Source organism: Paroedura picta, chromosome 7 (genome assembly GCF_049243985.1).
Source record: "Paroedura picta isolate Pp20150507F chromosome 7, Ppicta_v3.0, whole genome shotgun sequence".
NCBI classification, from domain to species: Eukaryota; Metazoa; Chordata; class Lepidosauria; order Squamata; family Gekkonidae; genus Paroedura; species Paroedura picta.
In genome coordinates this window covers 11,572,327-11,599,072 of record NC_135375.1, presented here as the reverse complement: position 1 = coordinate 11,599,072, position 26,746 = coordinate 11,572,327, and the positions used below count along the sequence as shown (strand labels likewise).

At 47.5% G+C, this 26,746-nt stretch overlaps 1 protein-coding gene across 4 annotated transcripts in view; it reads right to left on the bottom strand.

The window, feature by feature from the left end:
* Positions 1-275: 275 nt before the first annotated feature.
* ARK2N (arkadia (RNF111) N-terminal like PKA signaling regulator 2N) overlaps positions 276-26,746 on the bottom strand; it is a 64,336-nt gene continuing 37,865 nt past the window's right edge. For 3 of the 4 annotated variants that reach the window (XM_077346713.1, XM_077346716.1, XM_077346714.1), the window contains one exon: positions 9,442-24,904. In XM_077346713.1, the coding sequence (XP_077202828.1) occupies positions 24,444-24,904 (461 nt within the window). In that variant the 3' untranslated portion in view covers positions 9,442-24,443. The other variant, XM_077346715.1, reaches the window with a different exon arrangement.

Sequence of the window (26,746 nt, the reverse complement as noted above, 5' to 3'; positions counted from 1 at the left end):
TGGCCTAACGTGCCACGTCAGGACTCCAACTGCGCTGGCAGGCTCAAAATGTTTGGGGATCACAGGCCTAGGCTGCTCCCCCCCCCCCGGGAAACGCGTCCATTTGCCCCGGCTGCTGGTGACGGCGCAAAGATGGGAGGGGGTTCGAGATGAAGCCTACATTTTTTTCTTGCCACCCCAAATTCCCCCGTGGTATCAGCAAGACCCATCTAAGTGAAAGAACTCAATGTTCCCCCCCCCCACACACACACACACAAAATAACTACAGAGGGTGATCTTGTTTAAATAATCCACTCTATTTTTTATTTTGTCTTAAAATAGTTTAAACTTTATGCTACAGACTTGTTTAAAAAAAAACAGAAAGTCTCAGCTTGCACCAAAAATATATATATTTTTTATAACACTCTGTTTTTGTTTTTTTTAATTATTATCATCCTTTTTTAATTCTCCAAAGACCACTGGATACTAGATGGAAATGAGAACGAGTGTTAAAAAGAACATTTTTTTTTTTAAACTCAAAACGTTACACAATCGAAAACAATAAATTCTAAGCAAAAAATAATAATCTTTTCTTTTTTCTTGTCTCCCTTGTGGAAGATTCCAAGTTTGAACTCCGGCAAATGAGCAGAGCGACTGAAACCAGACCTGTCACAAAAACACTCTGCAGCCCGCCAGCTGGGGCTGGGGGGTGGGGGGTCGGGCAGCCTGCCAGGTGTTCAGGAAGCTGGCGCGGCCAAAAAATGCAAACCGTCTTGAAGACCTGGCCGGCTGGGCTTCGTGAATCGCGAGCAAGTGAACATGCGTGTGCGGATGCCCCGTGCTGGCGCAGAAAGAAGCGCATTTCGCAGGCCTGGTCTGAACTCTCAAGTGCACTGCTTCTTAGCCATACAACGGCTACAATTTCGCTGATCGGCCGAGAAGACGGCAAAGGTCGGTCTCGGAGACCCGCTTTGCTCTCTCGGATACGAAGAGAAAATCCAAAACAAGGACGACACAAGGGGACGAAGGGAAGAAACAAGAAATTCATTTCTTAGCGATCCAGTGATTGTGGTTCTCTCTCTTGACTTTCACGACATTGCCTTTGAAGATTCGAAAAGAGAGCAAGAGAAATGTGTAGTGTCTTTTTTTTTTTAAATTAAAAAAAAAAAGAAAGAAAACTCGTTATCAAGCTAAAAACGCATGATTCCTTTGGAAACGGACAAACAGAACAAAAGGGAAACGCCAACAGTGCACGATGGGAGGAAGTCTGGTGAGGATGCAGTCCAATCTTTATATCTACATGGAAGTCACAGCATATACAAACGGAAAAGAAAAATAGCTTCTCTCTTTTCTTTTTCAAAGGAAGGGTCACGAGCCGTGGTCCTCTGATGCTGACGCTGGCCACTGCAGGAGACAGTACAGTGAGCCCACCAGAGGCCGGTAACGTCCCCTAACCAGACACCGATTTCCGCATTCGGAAAGACAACTTCTTTGAAACAGTACGATGCGGCGTTAGGAGACGGGCGGTCTTGGCTACCCTGCTTCTCCTCTCCCTTATGTGCTTTCGTTGGGAGTGGATTCCTTGTGACGCCATCCCTGGGGGTTGCGGGACGCGCACAAGCTCCGGAAGCGAGCGGGTCTTTCCCGTGTGATTGTCTGTCCTCTTCCCTGCTGCTTGCGGCCCCCCCTTGCGGGGTTCGGACATGTGTTGTGACTGCAGTCGCCTGGGACAGCGCCATGGGGGCGGGAGTTCCTGCAAACGGGGGTGGGGGAGGAAGAGCCTGGGGCCCGGCGCTCACTTATGACACGTGCGAGTGACAGAATTAGCGAGGGGGACAAAGAGAGAGAGAGGCCCCTAGATTGGCAGGGACTGATGATGGCTTCAAGAAATTGTTGTGCGGGGGGGTCGAGAGGGCATCTCTCTGCGCACAAGGAGCTGTTTGTCCAGCCCCGTCCCCCCACCCCCAGTCTGCACACTCATTTTACAGACTGTCCATTTCAATACAGGGCCAAGGACACCCTTCCCCACGGTGTCCTAGGTGCAGAATCGCATAGGGCTCCATCTTCTTCACCTGTCCGCTCTAGAATGAGTCTGCGGGGGGATGGAGGAGCATAGTTCCGAGTAGGGGTAGTCAACCTGTGGTCCTCCAGATGTTCATGGACTCCAATTCCCATGAGCTCCTGCCAACGCTGGCAGGAGCTCATGGGAATTGGAGTCCATGAACATCTGGAGGACCACAGGTTGACTACCCCTGGTGCCAAGGCTCTCTCTGAAAATCCCTGCCTGCCACACACAGGGGTGCAGCTAGCAAATCAGGAAGGGGAATGCCAGCCTAGCTTTCTACAGGGCGGAAGGGAGTATTTGCACATGCGATTTGCTGGAAGAACACATTCCACCGGTCCAGGTGAGGGATGGAACATACTAACATTCTCTGTGGGAGCTACTAGATTTTTTTTTTAATTCCATGATTACAAAATATTATCTGGTGTCACGAGGAGGATCTCTGCTGCCTCTAGTTCACAAGCAAAGGATATTATTAAGAGATAAAATCTGGCTTTCACATTATGATGAGGAGGGGGGGGAGATATCGCCATCCTTCTCTGCAGAAGGGGGATTACTAAATTGTTAAGATGCATTTCCCCCACTTTGTATGCCAATTAGAACTGCTCGTCTCCGTCCGGAAGAGCGTCAGTATGACAGAAACAACTGCCACGTTTCTAGACCTACTAAGGAAGCCTCCGGCCCCTGGAACTAGCCCATTGAAAGCAGACCCATCCCAAGCTACGTTTCAACTGACCGGTTGGATGACGTTTGCAGCAGGCGTGAAAACAAAATGGAGTCGGCAGTCTAAACCGGCGGGCAAAACCCCATGCAGAAAGAGTTCAACGTGGGTTCAGCCAAGCTACGATGCCCCAAGGAGAGACCTGCACGGTTAACCGAGATGTTAGCTGCAGACTGGCCTCTTCCAGAGAGATGTAATCGTGTGAAACTGGATTACACGGATGCGGTAGTGAGCAATGTGGAAGTTTGGTTTTAGATTCATGCAAAAAAACAAGTAAAACCTATGGCCAGGTCTTGATTCATCCTCTCAGTACTCACTTGTGAGGATGCATGGGCCAATTATTGCTTCTGTAAGTGGGGTGTGTGTGTGTAGGGGGAAGTGGGTGATCTGTTTTGTGTCATTCCCCTAACTTGTATAGACGCCACTTAATTACTCCTACTGGTGATCCGCATGGGTGGTTGGGATCCGCGCCACATTATGACAAACCCGCCTAGAAGGAGCAGGGGTTTTGACTAATGAAGGAAACCCCGCGTTTAGTGGGAGTTGAGTGGAACTAGGCACAAGGGACACAACGGCAGAGGCTCAGCTGACAGCTCAGGGAAAAAGAAAGTAGGGAGCAAGGAAAGCCAAAATCTCTCGGCTAACAACAAATGCTAAAGTCTCGCAGAAGGTGTCTGCCCCAGAGAAGTCTCTTTAAGCCAAGAGGATGGTGAAACGCAGCTCTGCTTCATCCAGAAGTCAAAGCCAAAGTTTTGAAAATGTTAAGACCCACAGATTTCAAGGTCTCTCCGCAAAATGGGGGGCAGTTTCCCCCGTTGTTCTAAAGGCAAAGGTGTATAATTCTTCATTTGGTTTACTTCACGGACAACCTCCTTTCTTCTCAACAGGGACCAAGAATGGCTGACGATGTTCTCCTCCCTTTTAACCAACCATGCAAGGTCGGTTGGGGTGAGAGAGAGGGCGAATAGTCTGAGGTCACCCGGTGCGCTTCCACTGGAGAGCAGGGATTCCAGTCTGGGTCCTAGGCCAATACTCTAACGGCCTTACCAGGCTGTTTGCATCATGCCGCATCTCAGAATATAGTCAAAGATGACACTGAAGGGGTTTTGCCTCTGTTTACTGGGACCCGCCTCCCCCCCCCACACACACACGGATACAGCTGAGGTGGCTGCTTCAGAATTCACTGGTTGCCACCGGGGGGCATCCCTAGGAAGAGGGGCACGGCAGTGACCCACGTCTGAGGAAATCCTACTTGGGTTCGCGTCGATTTCACGCATGAAAATGAAAAAAAATTCTGGAATGAAAATGAAAAATTCGGGGAATCCCTTCCAATGACTCCCAGCGCAGCCAGAAGGTATCCCAGAGGTCTCCCCCTGCTCCATCTACCACAGAAAAAGTACAGCAACCCTGAGTAGGAACCACACTGGCCCTTCTCCCCACAGCATCCCGGAGAAAGCACCAGCACTCCTCTCGAACAGAAAGTAAGAAGCCCAAGCCCCTGGCCTCCTCCTCGGTTGGGTCCTTCTCTCCAGGAGAGAAGAAGAGCTGGACCGCGTGAATGACAGACGTGGCCCCAAGCCAAAGAGAGGCATCCTAGTTCTGTCACTCTAGGACAACGGGTCTTCACACGCGGAGCTACAAACTTCTAGAGCGACCCTTACCTTTAAAGCTTAACGTGAGAAAACGTGCGGTCAGAATTAAGTACTGGTGCCTTTGATTCCTTGTGCTTTTCTTTTTCCCGTCTTTGTATGAAAAAAAAACCTCCAGGCTGTACCAAGCTAGGCCAGTTGACCAGTAACAGTACGGTAGTCCGGAGAGCGGTAAAAACATGATTAGAAGACTCGGCGTTGACCCCCGTGAACGCAAAGCTACAAATGATGTCGAGGACAATCTTCCGAATTTTAAACAAAGCAGCATGACAGGCCGTTTGCGCTAAGAGAGCCCCATTGGCTTTGCGACCAAATCGATTTGTGCTACAACCGCCTCCAGTCACGCTCCACAGTTCCCAGCATCCACGGTCACCCTACGATCGCGGCAGGGACGGCGAAAGCCGCAAAAAGATGTATTTAATGCTAACCTCACCAGGGGGAGAGGGAAACGAAGCCTTGCCTCCGGAGGGAAATCTGTTTTAGTGGCGCGTTTAAAAAGAAGAAAATCATTCGGCTCGAAAAGGTGCAGGGTGGCGGGAGCACGTGTCCGCTGTTTCCGTGAACAAAGACCCTAAAATTAAAAGCACACCGCAATGGAAAACGTGGAAGTTGTCACTGGAAGTTTAGTGCCGTTAAGGTTTCCGGAAGGGGGGCGCTCCCCGTGGCGACGGAAGAGGGTCAATTATTTCAAGGAAGTTCAACAGGGTCTGGGGGGAAGGGGGAAACGTTCCAGCGAGAGCCTGAATTCCAGAATGCCGAGAGCAGCGGCGTGAACTTCTGCGCCCCAAAAGGGAAGAGGGAGGCTAAGAGACTAAAAACACAGTGAAGTCGCATTACAGTAGATATTTGCGCCTGCTGTCTTCGTCTAGTGTGAGATCCACCACTTCCGGTGGCGATGACCAGTTCTGCGGCGGGGGCACACCTGTCCATGGTTCCACTGGCCGGGTGCACTGCACACCTGAGCCAGGTTTCCGGGAAGACACGCTTTGAATCACTCCTCCCCGAGGATGGACACACCTGCGGAAGAGCAAAGGCCGTGAACATGGCTGTCGAATGTGCCCCCTGGGAGCACTGCAGGCAGTTCATACACACGCAAGCCCAACCCTTGAGGACCTGGACAAAAGGGGAGGGCGAGGAGTCGCCCGTAACGCTTCTTTTATTTGCTTAGAACATTTCTTTGCTGCCTTACTTCCCAAAAAGGGCCTCCCCAAGGCAGCGAACGTCAAAAACATTAAAACAGTGTCATGTGGCATACATTGAAGAATAAAGCAGTAATAATCAGATGGGAGATTGGGTGGCATGTGACCAAGTGTGACCGGTGGGTAAGGGGCGGTGGAGTCTCAGCGGACTTATTGTGACCCTGTAGGGCAGGGGAGGACAAACTGTGGCTGTCCAGATGTCCATGGATTACAATTCCCATGAGCCCCTACTGCTTAGCCATGCTGACAAGGGCTCATGGGAATTGTATTCCACGGACATCTGGACAGTCACAGTTTGGCCACCCCTGCCATAGTGTTTTCTGCATAGCAACCCTGGCCATTCTTGTTAGTCTCCCATCTAATTTTTATTTATTATATGGATAGTTTAGATTATTTTATTTGATCTTTAGACCAGCCTCCCAGAGAGCTGGCTCGGGGCAGTGTACAACAAAACATAAAATACAAATTACAATAGATAAAAATTTACACTTAAAATTAATTCAAAAAAAGAGTGACAGGTTAAAAACAGCGATGATACATTTGTAGAATGTCTATTATGGGCGTTGAATACTTCCAAACATTCAGGATGACTTGGGGTGGATTAATGCATAGATAGATGGATGAGCGATTGGGATGTGAGTGACCTGCATAGTGCAGGGGGTTGGACTAGATGACCCAGGAGGTCCCTTCTGACTCTATGATTCTATGAAGCTGCTTTAGACTGAATCTGACCTCCGGTCCATTGACTCAGGCTTTACTCATAAAATACTTGTTTTTTTTTTTAAATACTTGTTAAATAAGAAGTTAGTTTCATTTCTGTGTGTGCAATTCCTTGCCTAAGCAGAACAAGAAAGTATTCATCTCAGCTGTCATAAAACCCACCATGCAAAGCAGCAGTTCTCCTCAGGGAAAAAGACCTGTGTGATTTGGAGATGGCATGTAACTTTGGGAGATCTCCCGGCAGAATATCTGAATCCCTTTTTTCAACAGCCTTCCTCAAACTATTTTCTGCTGGCAGGGCTCTAAGAAGAAATTCGGGAGGGGGGAGGGGGGAACGGGAGGTGCGCAGCAAATTCAGCTCTTCCCTCCCATGCCTTTTCCATTGTGTGTGAATTCAACATGGCCACCACAGACCAGACAGATGAGCACAAAGCCACTCTGTTCTCCTCCCTGGGTTAAGTGCAATAACCCCTCAGGGGCTCTGGAGTAATGCTGGGTGAGAATGACTGCCCCACAGGTCTCTCTAAATCGACTTATCTCCCAGGCAAGGAAAGCTCAAAGGGGAACAGATGTTTAATTAGAAAGTAATGTCATTAACTGAACCAAGATCCTGAACAGGAAAGGTGAAGAACGGGGGGGGGGGGGGGGGTGGCAGAACAAGACATCAAGACTGAACCCTTCAAGAGCAGCAGTACAGTCATGGTTCACTGGCAGCAGGCTTAAAAAACCCTATACTTTTACACAACCCTGAGTTTGGCTGCATCGCTTTAACCCGGCGCCCGGGTGAAGTGACTTTTGAACCAAATCATGTCCCCTCCCCTTTGGCGAATCCAGAGAAACCAACATGAAGAGAAGAGGCAAGTGATGGGGTCACCCAGAGGGAAGGAGTTTCAGATGCGGGGAAGAGAGACCAGCTCTGGGTGCTCATTCCACCAGGTGGGAGGCTAGGACAGAAAAGGCCCTGGCTGAGGCCAGACGCACTTCCTTGGGGCCCAAGATCATCAGCCGTTTGTTATTTGAAGAACGGAGAGCGTAGGTAGAAAGCTCGTCTCTCAGATAAGCAAGTTTCGTCCATTTCTGGGATTCTATTACTGTGGTTCCAATGTTGCATTACTTTTAATATTATTACAAATAACAAACTAATATTGTTATAAATAATAGTACCAATCCTAATTATGTTGAAAGCGATGGATAAATCTGTTAATTCAACAACGGGCTCGTGTGCAATCAGGGCAAAAATCAGGAAAAGCAGACCCCAGAGGACCACTCTGGGTCCTTTTCAAAAAACGTATTTCAGCTGCTGAAGGAGCCTCAGTGCTAAAAACAGAAAAGGGAAGAAACAGAAAGACGTAAAGAGCACCTTGCATGTTCCTGAACCCCCACAATCTCCACTTCACTATCCGAAGAGGCGATATTGATTTCTTCATTCCCCTGGGCGGTGGTGCTGGTAGCGGTTTTGTCACCCGTCAGGAGCCCCGCATCCAAGCAGTCTGGGGAAGAAAGTGGACAAAGTGCCGATGGAAAACCTGCGATTTCGATCTCTCGTTGGGAAGACATTTCTCACCACGCTGCCGCCTGTCACTGAGATGTGGCTAGGGAATGCATGCAGGACACTGGTGCCAAAAGAGAGAAGACCTTGCTCTGAGCCCTACAGGGAACTGGAATGGGGAGTTGGGGGTGGCTATGACATTTGTCCCCTCTCAGCCTTGTTGCTTTGTCAGCAAACCACCACTCCCACTCATGGTCGCTGTTTGGTGCAGCGGTGGCAGCACTGGCTACACTGAGTACCCACAGAGAGAGAGAGAGAGAGAAAGAGAAAGACTTCACCAATGTGGGTACCCAAATTAGGGTCCCCAAGGCAGAGAATGGATAAAAAAATTTTTTAAATCAACTCCAGAAACAATACATACAAATACACATTATACATACATATGTGAGAATTAGGACTGTCAGGTCTCCTTGTCTGGTTGGGGGTCCCCCGCTTTTTGGATGCACCTTACCCCCAAAACCCGAAGAATGATACAAATCCTGCCTCACACCATGGCCAGTTCCTCTGGAGGGCCAAAAATAGGAACTAGAGGCTTTCAAGGAACATGAGCCCTGCTGGAGCAGACCAGGGGTCCATCTTTGCCAGCCTCCTGCCTCACACTGTGGCCAATCAGTTCCTCTGGAGGGCCAAAAACAGGAAATAGAGACTGAGGCCTCCAAAGAACATAAGAACCCTGCTGGATCAGACCAGTGGCCCACCATTTTCAGCCTCCTGTCTCACACTGTGGCCAACCAGTTCCTCTGGAGGGCCAACAACAGGGCAGAAATAGCCTTTCCCTGAAGTTTCCTCCTGGCTCTGGGATTCAGAGGATTAGTGCCTCGGAATGCGGAGGTTCCCTTCAGTCACCCTGGCTCATAGCCACTGACAGACTCATCCTCCATGAATCGATCTAATCCCCTTTGTGAACTCTCTATTCCTGTGGCCATCACCACATCTTCTGGCAGCGAGTCCCACACTGTAATCACCCTGTGAACAATATTGTCGTGAACAATATTGCTGGGAGTCTTAGTAGGGAGTGCCAGAGGAATATCACGTTTGCTAGATGACAAAGGCCCGGGGAGGGGGGGGATCCTTCGTGACTGGAAACAAAGCCAGCGCGACAGACTGTGGTGGGAAGGCTATGCTCACACAGCTACAGCGCTGGCAGAACGATCAGCGGCTGACAAAGGGGATGTGTCCAGAACCCCATGGTCAGTAACTGACAGCATGAGGCATAAAAAAACATGCTTCAGATGTCGGGGCTGATTCCCGAGGCTTGTGCAGGGCACATACGGGAGCTGGTCAGGGACATTCTCTCCCGCGTGTAGAGGAAGAAGTTGGGTCAGTTTTGAGAGGGGTCTGCATCCAATGTGATCACCACTTGCTTCTACCCACCTGCCTTGGTGTTCAGTTCCTCGAGGAGCCCCCTCGTCCTCCAAGTAGGGTCCTTGCTCATGGCCGAACTGTTGTGCTCTTGAACGACGGCGGCTGCCAAAAGATTGTCCACGTTCACTACTTCCGGGTCAGAGTTGGTGTCCGAGATATCGTAATGAGCCACGACCGGCGGTCCACCTGAGAAAAGAAAGGAGAGCCGCCAAGGTGAGACACAGGCACCCTATAGGAGTCAAAACAAATTAACTCTGCCATTGCTGCAATGCCTGTCTTGCTAACGCCAACGTGTGAAGAAAGCAAGGGAGGGATTCACATTTCTGCCCTTTCACCTCCAACAGTGGAGACCGAAACCACAAAGAGGTGCATGAGTGACTTAGCAAAGGCAGAAAATCAAGGCTGCCCCAAACTTTTTGTATTTCCCCGCTGATAAACCAGTGACGAGGCCAGCAAGCTCAAAGTCTATCAGGACATCCTGTGCAAACCAATTATAAAACAGAATGTAGAAACAGCTCAAAGCCTTGCGTGTCTTTCAATATGGGCTTCCGTGAATCACAGTTTGGTTCCCCAGATACCCAAGGAAGTGAGCTGTGACTCACAAACACAGTTCCCTCTCTGCCAAGCAGAAGAGCCTGAGTGTTCCCTTACTACCATTTTGCCCCGGCCTGGATGGCCCAAGCTAGCCTGATTTCATCAGATCTCAGAAGCTAAGCACGGCCAGCCTTGTTTAGTATGTGGATGGGAGGCCACCAAGAAAGTCCTGGTCGCTACATAGAGACAGGCAATGGCAAACCACATCTGCTTGCTTTGTGCCCTGATCTGGATAGCCAGATTGTGGAAGCAAGTTTGGCCTGGTTGGTATTTGGGTGGAAGACTACCAAGGAAGTTTAGGGTTCCTATGCAAAGGCGAGCAATGGCCTTCCACCTCTGTATCTTGCCTTGAGAGCCTCATGTGGCCACCATAAGTCAGCTGCAACGTGAGGGCACTTGACACTATTTGCAAAGTCTAAGCCAAGCAGGGATGATTCTTGGAAGGGAAACCACCAAGGAAGGCTCTGCAGAGGAAGGCAATGGCCAACCATCTCTGCTTCTCCCTTGCCTTAAAGCCCTGGCTGGGTCACTGTGAATCAGCTGCGACTTGATGACGTGTGGCTAACTCCTCACCACCACGAACCAAGAGAGGATCTCAAGGATTCCCTGGCTAGCTTAGATCTGGTTCCCCGCTCCCATTGGAAGAGAACCTGGCCCTCGGGCTGAATCGGGGGATAGGGGGTGGAGTGTTTAAAATCTTTCAGGGTAGTGATCGCCGTCTGTTTGGTTTCTGATAAGGGCCATTTTTATGGAGCTTTTATGGAATCTATTGTTTTATACTTGTAAACCGCTGCGAGACTTCCCGAGAGCGGCGGTATAAAAATCGAAAAATAAATAAAATAAATAAAGACTCTGTTCTTGCAACCAGCCTCGGGGCTATGCGGAAGAAACAGCACCAGTTCTTAAAGCCAGCGCCGTTCGCTAGTCAACGAGGACGGTCATTTTAATCATCAGCGCAATACATTTGGCTCTGTAATATTCTGGGATGGCAGCTGTGCAGAATTCAGTCAGCAATTAAGGGATCAGAGCAGGGAAATCGCAGTCTCATCTAAACACTCAAGTGATTCTATTCCGATTATTATAAAAATACGATGAGATATTTCTTCCGCCAAGGGAGGGAAGGAAGAAGAAGAGAGGATGATCCCCAGAGGATTATCTATTTTCTTCCTTTATATCCCCCCACTTTCTCTCCAATGGGGGCCCAAGCAGCTTATATTGTTCTCCTCCCAACAGCCCTGTGAGGTAGCTTGGGTTGACCATGTGTGACGAGCTCAAGGGGACCTGACCAGCTTCCACAGCAGAGAGGGGATTCCAAACTGGTTCTCACTGATCCTATTTGGACACTGATCACTACACCAATCCGGCTTTCCCAACCAATAACACGAAGGACAACAGCCCTGGGCAAAGACAGCCATTTTGATAGCATCTTTTGCTCTGATGGGTGGTGATCGAAAGCAAATACAAAGAAACAATAATAATATAATACATTTTATTCTCAACCTGCCCTTCTATAATGCTCAGGGTCTCAGGCAGATTTGGCTTGTGACTCACGGGAAGAACCTCTGCTTGGCATGCAGAAGGTCCCAGGTTCGATCCCCGGCATCTACAGTTAAAAGGGCCAAGTAACAGGTGATGTGAACAACCTCTGCTTCGTTCAGTATAAGGCAGCTTTGTGTATGTGCGTGTTTGTATCACCTGCTCCCTGCTCCTTTTTAACTGGAGATGCCAAGGACTGAAGCCAGGACCTTCTACATTAGGAGCAGACGCTCTACCAGTGAGCCATAGACCCTCCCTTACGAAGACTGCAGTCAGATTTAAGAACAAATCTGGAGTATGCCAACAGTCCACCTAAGTCAGGGATCCTGTCTCTGACGGTCGACATACAGATGCTTTGGGGAAACTCACCAGCAAAGCCTAAAGCTCTCTTTCCTAAGGACTTGCCCCCGCTAACTGGCTTCCTTAGGAGGTGGTGGGTTCTCCATCTTTGGAGAGTTTTAAACAGAGGCTGGATCACCATCTGATGGAGGAGTTGATTCTGTGAAGGATCAAGGGGGTGGCAGGTGACAGTGGATGAGCGATAGGGTGGTGAGTGTCCTGCATAGTGGGGGGGCTGGACTAGATGACCCAGGAGGTCCCTTCCAACTCTAGGATTCTATGAACTGACGGAGGTACCAGGTGCTGTCCAAAGGTCGTCGCAACAAAGGCAAAAGCCAAACTCAACAGGAAGTTGTGGAGACCTGAAAAATGTTTTGTCCAACTGCCCTGACTCAAAACCAGTTTTATGCTGTGAGCCACCCGAGCCTGTCCATGGAGGAGGGGCGGCATACAAATGTAATAAATGAATGAATAAAGTCCTTAATTCTGCTGGGAATAACTCTGAACAAGGGCCTCAGTATCGCTTCTGCGAACAAAGCAAAACAACCGCACCAAAGATTTCCAGTCAAATCCAACATTACTATCATCTTCCTAGACCAGGGGTAGTCAAACTGTGGCCCTCCAGATGTGCTGGCAGGGGCTCCTGGGAATTGTAGTCCATGGACATCTGGAGGGCCGCAGTTTGACTACCCCTGTCCTAGACGATAAAAGCCTAGACACAATCAATGCCCGCCCACCAGCCCCCCACTAACAAAACTAAAATAAGCAAATGATTAATACAAAGCGGGAGGGGATGACTGAACATTAAACGCTGATGACTCTAAAGCGGGGAGGGACCCTTCCAAGTCACGGTGGGACATCGTCTGCTGAAAACACACTTTATGATATTTGTAATATTTGGAGGGAATGGGGAGGAAGGGACTGGGCCGTCCTAACAAGCAGAATTAAAACCAGAGAGTCATTTTCCTCCCCACGGAAATCTCATCAGGGTCCAATGCCAACGTAATATGACAGCACTTCACAAGACCGATGAAAGAAAAGTTTTGAGTGCAGAAGATACGAGGGTCAAGTACAATATTGACTGCTGGGTATCTAGCCAAATGGAGGAGCTGTTCACGATCCCTGAGGCTGGTTTTTTTTTTTTTTTTGCATTTTTAAAAATTAATTGGCAAGAGCGTCAAAAGCACATAAGGAGAATCAATTTTGGAAATCAGGCAGGCCTAAGCAAGCCGAGTGTTATTTAGGCAACAAATAGGAGTCGAGTCAAAATTGTACCACTCCTACATGTATAATCATGCAAAAAAATGTAGAAGAAGTGTATATACATGCAGAGTGATATTCTTTTATCACCTACCCAGAGAATAACTTGGGTGAAAGTCTTCATCAGTAGGAAATGCAAGCATAAGCTTGTTATCTGTAGCTCCAACTCTTGTATCTTCCACACTTCCAAACAGCACACCTTATAACTTAGCTTAAATTTTTAGCATACGTCAGACAGAGTGAGAGTTGTCATGCAGAACAATCAACAGCAGAACAAAAACGTTGTCATTTTTTTTTCTTACAAAAAAGGGGTCTAAGATTCCTTTAAACAAGGCGTGAGCAAAATGACCCCCCCCCATTTATCAATGGGAAAAAAAAGTTTAAAATGTCTTTCATTATTAAAACATTTGTCTCTTGTGTCTCTTGTCTGCCTTGCAGTCCAAAAAAACGTTATTAGCACCGAGTCTCAAAAATCAAATGTAAAGGTCCATATCAAATTTTGGATTCAATTAAACCCTGGTAAAAGGGAGCTGCCCAGAAGAGAGGTTTTCAGGAACAGAGGAGCAGACAGGCAGGGTTTGGGACCTATTCCACCCGAAATTAGTTGCTGTTATTAGCATTCTTATTTTAAATAGAATAATGAAATAGCCAGGGACTGGGAACATTCTAAGAAATTGGTGCAAGGAAACCTCTCAGTGGATTGGGTCCCTGGGTAAATTAAGGTCCATGTAGGCTGCAGTATGTACATCCCAGACACCAAAATGTTTTGGCCTGATCCTGACTAAACCTGTCAACACTGTCAAGAAGATATGGGTTCTCCATCTTTGGAGATTTTTAAACAGAGGCTGGAGAGCCATCTGACGGAGATGCTGATTCTGTGAAGATTCAAGGGGGTGGCAGGTGACAGTGGATGAGTGAGAGGCTTGTGAGTGTCCTGCCTAGTGCAGAGGGGGTTGGACCCCAGAGGTCCCTTCCAACTCTATGATTCTAGGTCAACTCACAGGACCAATTTTCACAAGTTTACCCACAGTGTGTCAAGCCTGCAATTGTGACCTGCCTTACAGTATAGACTAGATGGATCACAACCCAGCAAATGCATGAATAGCCAAAAGGTTTTAGAAATGAGATAACTAGAGGCGGACCTGATGGAGGTTTATAAAGAGATGCATGGAAGGAAGAGAAATGAACAAAGACACATTTCTCTCTCGCCCCAAATGCTAGAACTTGAGGGCATCCCATGAAACCAATGAGCAGTAGGTTCAGGACGGGCAAAAGGAAATACTACTTTACACAGAGTGATTCAAATGTGGCATTTGTTGCCAGAAGATGTAGTAATGGCTGAAGGATTAAACAGCTTTAAAGGGGGATTAGAGAGCTTCGTGGAGGAGAAGTCTATCAATGAAGACTTGCCATGTTGGCTGAAGGGAAACTCTACAGAGGCATTAATCCTCTGATTTCCAGAGCCAGGAGACAACGTCGGGGAAGGCCTCAGCCTCTCTGCCATCTTGTTGGCTGTCCAGAGGAACTAGGAGGCCCCACTGTGCGAAAGGATGCTGGAGCAGACGAACCACTGTCTGATCCAGCAGGGTTCTTCTTATGTTCTTACTATCAGGCCTGGCAAGAGGGACAGCAGCAGGCTATCGCCCAATCTAGTCAGAAGCTAAGGGGCTGGGCTTTGAAGGAAGGCCACCAAGAAGGGCTCTGCAGAGGACTTCTGTTCCTCATTGACCTCGGAAGCCCCTTGTTGAGATCACCGTAAATTGGCTGCAACTTGGCAGGCGCTTTACACACATCCAGCCTGGAAACGATCCAAGCGCTTGATACTGGCTTCCAAGACTGCCAACCTTTTGCCAGCAGGCCTGATCCTCGGAAATTTAGGAGAGTCTTTCCCCCATCCGGACATGGCTGATTAATAGCACACTCCTGTAGAGGAAGACTCCACACTTCCATTGGCTGAGAAAGCATTGTGGCACCTGGCAAAGGACTGCTCACAGGCAGCTGCAACCACGGCTTCCACTGAAAGGGAATTCCTGGCATGCCCGGACAAGGGGCCACCCAATCGAAGCAAATCCGTACGTTCCTAGGAAATGGAAGCAAGGAAGGAGGGCGGGACAGGCCCTAGTGCAAACACGGGAACGGTGGAGAAAGATTTATGTGAAAGGAAGGCGAGATGGGAAATATCAATTGCAAACAGCCCATCCAGGGAAAGCATCCTCTCTCTCTCTCTCTCGCAAGCTGGTGCGCATGAATCAGCCCTGGCAAGCTGGTTCCGGGAAACGCGTTTGAGGGCCAGCCCACATTCATCTAGCCGGCGGATGGCACGGAAATGCTTCCAATAAGGAACTTGTCCCAGAAAAACACGAAAAGGGTCTGATGTTGCAATGAGTGCGGGTTGAGGAAGACGCAGGTCTCGCAAATTCCGCATCGCACGCTCAGCCCAAACGCCTCTCCTTTCCTGGCAGCAGGGGAGAGGCCGGTACCTTTGGCCCAAAGATCAGCGAACCAGATCCATGCTTATACCACCTGAGCTCCAATGAGGAGAGGGTGGCTTGCCTTTGCTCTCAGAAGCAGCCTGCGTCTATACCAGTTCCTCAAGATCAACCCAGCGTTGAGCAGGGGGTTGGACTAGATGGCCTGTATGGCCCCTTCCAACTCTATGATTCTATGATTCTATGATATGATATGATGATATGACCCCTCTTCTGCTGCCTGCTAAGCATCTATCCAGTGCAGGGTCCCAGCAGGGCTTCCGAACGGCCTTGCAGCTTTGAGAAAGCTCCTTCCATGCCAACCGTCGCCGCAGCATGAGGATTGTCGCTGGGTGACTGAAGGGTTTGGAAGAAAATACTTCTCGACACTACGATTGTTTCAAAAGGCACCCTGGTAAATGAGCAGTTTTGCATGAAAGGCTAAAGAGCTGCTATCAGATTTTTCCATAACTTGACTCCCTGGCCTTTGGAGGTTGGCTCCGCCTCCATAGGGAACCATTTTGAGGCAAGGCCCTGTGTCAGAATTCCAAAGGGGTCTGCAAGGTTAAAAAAAATGTAGACTCCTGTCATGGTGTGTGTGTGGGGGGGAGGGGTAGTCAACCTGTGGTCCTCCAGATGTTCATGGACTACAATTCCCATGAGCCCCTGCCAGCGTTTGCTGGCAGGGGCTCATGGGAATTGTAGTCCATGAACATCTGGAGGACCACAGGTTGACTATCCCTGGGGGAGGGCATAAAAGGATTGTGGGCACAGGGTCCTGGCCTGCTACCTTGGAGGAGGGATGGGGTATATCACAGGGGCAGAGCGGTGGTCAGACTGGAGGGATGGGTGAGTTGTGACAAGGCTGAGGAGTGGCATCCACAGCATGGGACACTGCAGAAGGATCAGTGGGGGCGGCTGGGTAGCCGTAGGAGCCATCCAAGGAAATCCGGTTGGGTAGCAGAAGGGGAGAGGCACCTGAACTAGAGAAAATAAACCTCAGCAAAACAAGGTTTACATTCACACTGGTATTGGCAGTAAGATTTTTATTCATATCTATATTAATTCTAGGTTACAGTAGATACATTTTTGAATTTACACCTTTTGGCAGAAGGATACACAGAAATACAGTCAAAGAAGAGCACAACCACAGTAGCCTCAAAATCATAATGTGGTGATAAGGAAAATCAGCATTCCTTCGTATTTTGCCTTCATTTCACAGGAGGCGGCATTTTTGAGGAGGTGGGCGTTGCGCATCTGTACGCATACCAGAAATAGAACTATCAAATAAAGTACATACGTGAAATCAGATGCAATTCTGTGAGTTCTCCTGTTCCCACAACAATGCGTTTTTAAAAAGATATTCAACCTTGCCAATTCCTAGTAAGATCAGGCCACTGAATAAATTGGATAGAGAAAAAAATTTACCTGGGATTTAGGATAGCCAAGGGGTGGTGTAATGGATGAGACGCAGGATGAAGGAGAGGGGGCTGGGGCTTAACTTAGTGGCACCGTAATGTAGTAGCTAAAGGAAATCAGAAAGTCCCAAGTTCCTCTGCTACCCATTTAATATGTAACCTTGAGCAAGTCACTCGCGCACAGCCTTAGCATTTCCCCATGTCTTCAGGATGGGAATAACACTTACCTACCTCACAGGACCGTTGTAAGAAAAGAGAGATAATGCGGGAAAGTGTTCTGAATACTGAAAACAATTGTGCGTTCGTTTTATACACACGCAATTGCTGCCAGTATTCCAAAGACTTCCGATCTAGTGGCCTGGATCCAATACACAAGTCAAAGAAAGACAGGGTGGAGAGCTGCCTACTGGCTCTGCCCCCAAACAAAATTCCAGGGGGTTCAGCAGACTGCACCCGGGGGGGGGGGGGTTCGGCAGAAAGCGCAGCCTGCACCTACAGAAAAGGGCCCCTGAATCATCAGAATGTGGCTGCATTTATTAGTAAATTGAGACCTCGCCATCTCTCTACCTGTCTTGTCCTCTCAACTGTACAGCCAGATTGATTGTTTAACCTCCAAGGGCAAAACGCCAATGGCAGTCCCATAATTTTCATGTGCAAGGTGCTGTACAAATTAATCTAATGTCCTTGTTATTGCATCTAGGTGAACTTTGACTTACCCCTCCATCCCGCCTCAAGACTTACATAAATCTTGCCATGAGGACCAATGCAGAGGTTTCCTGATCTCTTAACGACAGGGTGTGGGGGGTGCGTGTGGGAGAATTTCTCACTGTGAATTCCCCTTCTTGGTGGCTCCAGGGTGCTGCAGTCTAGGCTGCAGAACCCCAGAAAACACGGAAGAATGGGAATTCCGCTCAAACACTCCTTCCCTTTATCCCTTTTTCAGAGCTGTGTCTCAAGATACACCTGGTCTGACACTTAATCATGGTTATGGTTAGCTTCCGGTGCTTCTGATGATTATGGAGAGTCGTTGGCTAATGCCAACCACAGTCAGCGTGAATCTGGGTGCTGAGGTCATGCTATGCCATGATTGATGCTGAAAAGGAAAGGGGGTGGAGCTATGCACAGGGGTCAACATGTTATGTGGGACACGCCTGGCCTCTTACTCAAGACGAGGAAACCAGGAAGTGTAATACCTGTACTGGGCTTTACTCCAAAGAAGCACAGCCTTTCTTCCTCCTCCCTGAAGGATCCCCATAAGCATATTGCTTGCCTAGCACTGAACAGTGCTTAAAGCCAGGACTAAGGGTGCTTTCACACAAACTGAACGATGCAATTTCAATCCACTTTCAATGCACTTTGCAACCAAAGTGGCAAAATCCACTTGCAAACAGTTGCTGAAGGGGATGAAAACTGAACTATTTCCCTTGTGTGAAAGCACCCAAGACACAAAGCTGTAAAAGAAGCTGTGCATTTGGAAGAGTGGATCGCATAGGGAGAAACAAGATCGTTTTAATTAAAAGAAGGAAAAGAGCTGGGATTTTTGTACCTCATTTTTCACTACCTGAAGGAATATCAAAGCGGCATACAATCACCTTCTCTTCCTCTCCCCACCATAGACACCCTGGGAGGTGGGTGAGGCTGAGAGAGCCCTGATAGTACTGAAGAAGAGTTGGTTCTTATATGCTGCTTTTCTCTACCTGAAGGAGTCTCAAAGCAGCTTACATTCACCTTCCCTTTCCTCTCCCCACAACAGACACCCTGTGAGGGAGGTGGGGCTGAGAGAGCTCTGAAAGAACAGCTCTAACAGGACTGTGACTAGCCCATGGTCACCCAGCTGGCTGCAAGTAGAGGAGTGGGAAGTCAAATCCGCCTCTCCGGTTAGAGGCCGCTGCTCTTAAGCACAACACCCAGCTGGCTCTCTTATAAAAAGGCAACAGTAGAATAATAGAGGGACTTGCATATTAAAACATCACTCAGGACAACCTTGTTTGGGATGGTAAATTTCCAAGAGGTTGAAGAAGGGTTTGCTTTGAATATCAGGCGGGCGTTCACTGCTATTTTTTATTCCCCCCCCCCCCCCCAGAAATACTGCAGACAATAATGTTGCTCTCAGAAAATGTTTGTCCTCTCTTAAACTGTAGCACTGCCGGTTTCAATATTATGCAACCAGAAATAGTGCTTGCTACAAGCCGAAACCTGAAAAGGACTCCTCAAAATAAAATGCTGGTCGGGGCAGGAACAGAGCGATTAGCGGGCCTCTCCAACCCCTTTAGGTGCTGAACGGAACTTCTAGCAGCTGCCCCCTGCAAACATAGGGTGACCCTTTGTCATATCTTCCAAGCCTCCGAAAGAGCATGGAAAACAGGGGGTTTCAAGGAGGGTCAAGACCTATCACCCCCTTGATAAGGTCCTGAGGCCTGATGTAGCCTTTCCTGTTTAGGCCTCAGTCCTAGCATCCTCTCCAATTGTTTATTCTGGAACTTGCTAGAGGGTGGGCTCTTTTGAGACTCTCTTGTTGACTTTTCTGGTCACCAGTTCAAGACGGACAATTACCTGATTGTTCAACATTTTAACCCTTTTTGAGGAACATCAACAGAGCGTGTGGTTTCAAGTGAGCTCCAAATTGAGCTTCCACAACCTTTCCGGATGCTGGATCATGTCCTCACACAGCCTGGCCATCGTGGAACCATGGCACAGGTGTCACAAATCACGTTGCCTGAAAATAGCACCGAGAAAAGTGGGCCCGAAAAGAATAAGCCATGGATTGTAAAATAACCTTTTAAAATGTATGATTGGCTGCCATGGAATTTATGCTTTAACTAGGGGCCAAGGACGTTGCATTCTGGACTACAACGGGTGCTAGATTAAGGGGGTGGAGTGGAAGAACCCTGCGGACAGCCTCTCTCTCCCCACAAGACCTGGAAAGGCTGCAGGATGGAGGCCCCTGGGCAGGGAACTCACTGGCAGGGGTAGCTCTTACTGCAGCATCTGAGCCTCAGAGGGGAGAGGGTCAGGGGTGGGGGACAGAGGGTGATTGGCTGGCCGCTGTACAGACAGGCAAGCCAGTTGGAGGAGGAGGCACTCAGGGGTGGGACAGCCGCCCTGATTGGGTGTTAAGCGCTGAGTGGCACTTAAGCCATAAGACACGTTCCTCCTCCAAGGCCTTTCCAGAAATATAGAGTGGAACAGATAAAACTATGCTGATTTTGACTGAAGCATGAGTCCTCCGGTCTCTTTTCCACACAATTACTCTCAGTCTGGCTCAAGATTCCTTGACTTGTGATTTCAGGCAAGCAGTTTGCAGTTTTCACAGGACTGATACAGACACAACACGGATTCCCTCTCAAGTGAAGTTAAAAGATCAGGAGTAGGGTGCAAATTACGGGCACTCCCACCTTCCACCTAACTTTTCTGAAATTAAATCCCCCATGCCTTACAAAGGATTAAGGAACATTTCAGCACCCAGCTCTGGCTATGATTAATACAACCAGAATTGCCATTTCATGAGGACCAGGGGGATGGGGGACAGAGACAACCCGAACCTATGCAATTGGTCCTGACAGAGAGCAAGCATCCATCTGCATTGGCCTACGATGGTCATCAAAGAGTCCCAAGTGTTATCCAGACCTGGTTTTGCCAGAACCCCTCCCCCCAATCGACTTTTTGTGCAGGTAAATATGGATAGGCCCTCGCTCATACCATTATTTAAGATTGCTGTTAAGACTTAGGGGGCTATCCAGCAGAACACCACCTAATTTGGAATTTTAGGTTTGTTTCAACAGTTTTGCAGGAAAAATCCAGCCGTCTAAAGCATATCTGAAGCCATGTAAACGGGTTTAAAAAGCCATTCAAACTGTTCCACTTGCAGAAAGGTCTACTGGGTCAACAGGCTTGGCTCATCTGGTTTCTAACAGGCCTGCATCATGCATTTTAAAACATGTTTCAGAGCATGCTTGAGGCGACCGCACGGCATTAAAAAGCAGCCTCAGTGTGTTCGGGAAGACTTGTACAGCTAGCATGTGCAGAACGAATGACTTTCTCATATCAACAGTAGAAAGTGGTACGTATTCACTCTTCAGCTAAGTGGCAAGTTCTTAACTCTTAAAGGGCGTTATCACAACCACTGGATAATGTGCTTTCAATCCACTTCCAATTAGGTGTGTGCATTCAGCACTATCTGAGCTGAAAAATGCCATACTGGTATTTATTGGCTATTCTTTCAGCCAGATATAAAAAGAGAGGGTACCCTTTAAAAATCATTCCAGGTGAAGTTGCAGCTTCACAGACACATTCAAAGGGACCCCAGCACCTTTAAATGCATTTGGCTCCATTATCGCCTATGATTCCTGTAGGCGATAATGGGGAATATATGTTTATTGAAGTAAAGGCATCAAATTTTCAGCTTGGTTTCTGGTGCCTCTAATCAAAAGACACCCCTCCATGCTTGAAAAAGATTGGTCCACAGGCCCCCAAGGAAGATGCTTCCATTCTCCATTCTTTCCAAATGAGGAGAAAAACAACAACAACAACAAAAACAGGGACTGATGTCAAACCAGAGAGCCTCTGAGGTAGAAACTTGGAGGGGTGGTGTCATTTTTGTTGAAGTAATGCCACTGTGGTAATGCCAGTTCAACAAATCCAAGCCATCTGGTTGGAAGTTTAGCACAGCTAGTGTGTTTACAGAGCACTGAATATTACCAGTACAATATACTAGAGCCCAGCAAAACCCAGTGCCTTCTCTTAAATGCTTTCTTTTTACCCTCCATTGAAAACAAAGGAAGGTAGGGGCACCTTCTTTGGGCACTGGTTCTGCTGGGTACTCTATATATGCACTATCCTTGCTGTGCTATGATTGCCCCTGACCCTGCTTCAATGGTATTGGTTCTGCTAGGCTTGGAAGACCCCCCCCCCTTCAATTTCTACTGCCGAGATTCTCTGGTTTGACATCAGTCCCTGCATTTTTAGTATTTCCCTCATACATCATTTGAAACAATGGATGATGGAGCACCTTCTTTGGGGAAGCATGGAATTGGGCTCCCTTTTTGAAGCTCTCCGTTCTTTTGAACAGAGGCATTAGAATCTAAAAAGATTTTCCTTTGACTATAATGATCCCATAGGGTTGTTGTTGTCACTAGATGCGAAGTCGTGTCCGACCCATCACAACCCCATGGACAATGATCCTCCAGGCCTTCCTGTCCTCTCCCATTCCCCGGAGTCCATTATACCCTATTCCCTTAGGGTACAGTGGAGCAAAAACAAACAAACAAGCAAAAATTCAGGATTTCATATCTGAACACCATATTGGTACTGAAATTTTTGGAGAAGGGAATCTTGAATTTTGGGGCGTCTGAATCCCAAAGATCCCCAATTTTTTTTTTTTGTGCACTCATATATTCAATTCACTTTACAACTGAATTTTGCTGTGTGAAATGGCCAAATACACTTGCAAACAACTGCTGAAGTGGATTGAAACTGCATTATTTAGCATTTGTGCAAGCGCTCAAAGTTAAGGATCAATTCATGATATTTCATTCAAGGCACTAGCTGAAAGAATAAAAACTAAATCCAGTGTACATAGTATTTCAGATTAGGGAGACATGAAATCACTCGTTTCAAAATAATACATGGAAATATTTAAACACACGCACAAAATCGCCTTTACAAACCATTTGCTTTTTTAAAGAGAGAATTATATCCTGCATAGCCTTTCAAACAGTTACCCTGAAAATATAGCTTCTCAAAAGCAGCTTCACTTCTTAAAAGTCAGTTGTGCAGAGGTTTATCTTGAAAGGAAGGGGCAAAGAGTACATTTACATACTTTCAAAGTTATTTTACTTGCATAAAAGTCAGACATGACAATAATAATAGAAGATAATTCCAATGAGAACACATATCATCCACACAAAGGAAATTAACGGTCCCTGGGTCAACAGTGATAGGTAGAATAAAGGGATCCAAAGAATTTCCTTAGGTCAAACTAAGGGGATTAAAAAAAAAAACACCTTTGTCTTTGCATGACTTTGCAGTAACTGATTTCAAGCTGCAACCCTAAAACACAATGACTACCAAGTCCCACTGAACTCAGTGGGATTACTTCAGTGCAAATATGCTGAGGATCACTGAGCCTGAAACAGTTGCCTAGTGTTTTGCTCAAATTACTTCCAATTAGATGCTTCTAATTACACGGTTGGCATCTTTTATTTTTTTTTTTTAAAAAAAGCCTTTTAGACCAGGAGTAGTCAACTTGTCCTCCTCCAGATGTTCATGGACTACAATTCGCATGAGCCCTGGCCAGCAAACGCTAGCAGGGGCTCATGGAAACTGTAGGTCATGAACATCTGGAGGACCACAGGTTGACTACCGCTGCTTTAACTCATTTAGGGCTTGAGATGTCACCAGCAGTACCATGAACGAAACCCAAAAGGCAAAAGGAGATCCAGTGCACACACAAGAGCATGCTCCCAGCCCCACCAGAAGCGAGGCAATGACATCTGCACCAGCTGAGGTTGCCAAATCGCCAAAGGCACATTTTGGTAGCCTTTGCCTAAATGATGCAGCCGTGGAGGAATTAAAAAAAAAAAAACACCCTTTATCATGCAGCACGCAGAGTTGCAGGCTGGAAGAAAGAAAGCCAAAAGCCCCAACACCCTTGTGCGAGTCCTTGCATGTGCCGCCTAGACTGGCTCTCTGGATTGCAGCCCATGCACTTTTCCATGAAAATCAAGCCAAAATTCAAACTCATGAGCCCGTTTTCTGTTACACTTCCAAGCAGATTCCGTAGCTTAACTCGCTGCATTAAAATAACACCCCCCACCCCTGTAGTACTATTCTGTTTATTTGGATAGGTGGTACATAAGTTGATCGAGAAACCTGCTAGTTTAGGAAAACCTTATTCAAAACTGTCATTTCTTTAAATTCAGCGTAACCTAGTGCAGGCTGGCCTGCTCTTTCTAATAACCTCTCAAAATTCCTGTGCCCTTCTAGATAAGAGTTATTAAAAAAAAAACCAAACGAATGCACAATGACCACATCTTTCTAACTAGAAATGTTGCAAACACAAGCACTTGTGCGAGAAATGCGCTCTAAGAAAGGTTATGAATAGCGACATCTTCAGTTTACCAACTAGCCTACCAGGAGTGGAGGAGAAACAGGAATATGGCAAGCAATAAATAGAATGTTGGTTAAGCAACTAGCAGACAGCTCAGAAGATATCCTTAGGGCATACTGATTGGGTACATAAGGGTCCTTTCAAGGTGAGATTTGTATGTTCCACATATAACACTTTTGGCATGCAAATGGAGCAGCAGGATATCATGACAGGAAGAAGGAAGATCTACATTTTGGGGGGGGGGGGGGGGAGATTCCCGAGTTGCATCTTGCTGCGCTTTGGAGATGAGAAAGCAGGGGAGGAGAAGCATTTCGACAGCAACCCAAAAGGCATCTTTGTTTCCCTAAAACAAACAGGAACCCAACCGAACGCAGGGCTTTCGAAAAGTCTAAACAAGGAACCGAGGAATCGAAAGGAGCGGCAACTGAGAACGTTTGCAGCCTGGATCCGAGTCAAAAGCCGAGGACTGAGGTGCTTTAACTTTGCGACTGGTTCAAATTGGCTTCTGCGATATTCCCGTTTTCAGGAAAGACGGCCGGGAAATTGTTATTAAGAGTCGCCGGGAACTCTAAGGCCGGGTCGGCGTTTTGACAGCTCACGTAAGAATTAAAGGACTGCGGAGAAAGTACTTGGCTATCGGGCACCTGCATAAACACCCCTGGCCGAGTTGTTGGGGAGATTCTTTGGCCAGCTAGCGGTACTTTTGCTTCCCTGGGCTCCAGCTGCTGCTTGCTTTCTTCGTCCGTGTCTAGACGGGTCAGTTTTTCTATCCACGTGCGGAATTTCTCCTCCGTCTGCCTCTGCATCTCGGCAAAGCAGTTCATGGCCTCTTCCAAGACGCTGCCTATGCAGTTCCTATCCCACACGGTGCCCCTGTCAAGCAGTCCTGGGATTTCCCTGGTCGCTCCTCCAGATCCCCCAGCACGACTGAAGTCAGCTTGAAAGACATTGAGGCCATGGCATAAGACAGCAGGAAAGAAAAGGGAGTCACACCGATATATCATAAGGCATGCGAGCACAAGGGAGCCACACACTTGCTCTAACTGGCCAGGGAGATACCATCTCGGAGAGAAGGACTGCCCAGTTATTTGGTTATTCAGCTGTTCCTACCACCCACACACCTCCATGTAATTACTTCTGACACCTCCGGGCTTTCTAAATAACTCTCCGAAAGTGAAATGGATTGCACTCACAGAGGCATCTTTGTTGTCTCTGCTGCTGAATGGAAAACAAGGCAGCGTAACCACGGACAGAAATTAACCTCACACTCTTAGAATAAGGCAAAGCAATCTAATATTGACAGTATATTCCTTCTGAAAACATTGGTAAGCCTACCGTTCTCCTGAGTAGGTCATGACCCAAGGAAGGAACATAATTTCTCTAAAAAAATGTACAGTGTAGGGAGGTCTGTCTTGCCCAGTGTTTCCTCAACTGGCACAGAGCCGTAGGGACTGTAAGACCAAACTCTTCCACTGAGTTTTTGGTTGGGATCCACAACCTCCGCTAACAATCCCCCTTTTTTTTTTGGTAATATCTGGCCTGAGATATTTTTCTGCAGGGATGAACCTGACAATGACATGGAGCAGAGTTGTTCTCTCTTGCCCTGGAGGGACAGACCAGAACCAATGGGATGAAATTAATTCAAAAGAAATTCCATCTAAACCTCCGGAAGATGTTCCTGACAGAGGGGTTCTTATTGGAAGATGCTTCCTCGGGAGGTGGTGGGTTCTCCATCTTTGGACATTTTTAAACAGAGGCTGGATAGCCATCTGATGGAGAAGCTGATTCTGGGAAGGCTCAAGGGGGTGGCAGGTTACAGTGGATGAGTGATAAGGTTGTGGTTGTCCTGCATACTAAATGACCCAAGAGGTCCCTCCCAACTCTGTTATTCTATGATTCTATGACACATTGCTGTTTCTAATGGATTAATTGATTTTAATTGCTGATGTATTGTTAATATTTAAGATTTTTATTGTTTTACCTGTATGGATAATTATGTATGCACCCTGACCTGAGCTGGTCTCGGAAGGGCGGTCCAGAAATTTAATAAATATAATAATGTGTCATGACCCAAAATGAAAGAATTTCCATAGGGCCTATCAGATGGAGATCTTCCTCCAGGCATTTGGTTGAGGCCAGGCAGAAGGAAGATCTAGCACCTCCTCTGATGCGTTCAATGGTAATTCCCTCCCTGGATATGCAGCTGTCAGGGAAGGGGGGGATGGCTGGCCTCGGGATGTGGGTGGGGCTTTGTTGCTGCTTATTGTCATGTTATGTTATGTTATAAGCCACCGCAAACTGGCAGGCCAGAAGCGGGGGCCCAAGAAATGGAACACATATAAATGACATAAAAAGGGCGTCACAAAGCCTGTAATAGCAGTTTGCAGGGTTTTGCTGCTTTTATTGATTTGTGCATGCTGCGTTCTTTTAACCGGGTCACTGTGCCAAGTCGCTTTGGACTCCTAAATCTCCATACAAACAACATTGGGAACCATCGTCCTGTCTCAGCATTCAGTTTCAAAAGCGGTGGGCTGGATACTTCTGGGCGTTCCTAAGAAAGGCATGACAGCCAATCTGCTGTGGGTCCGCATCATGCAGTCATCAGACATGTATTGCTTTGCGGAACCTGAGGGCCTTGTTTATTTCTCATAGTTACTAGATGCTGATGGACTTCCCTGGAATTTTTGAATCAGTGATGCAGATTTTCAGGAAAAAATAAAATGGACGGGAGGGGGTTCAGTGCCCTAAAATAGAATGTTTTGGAGGGGAGCAAAGCTGG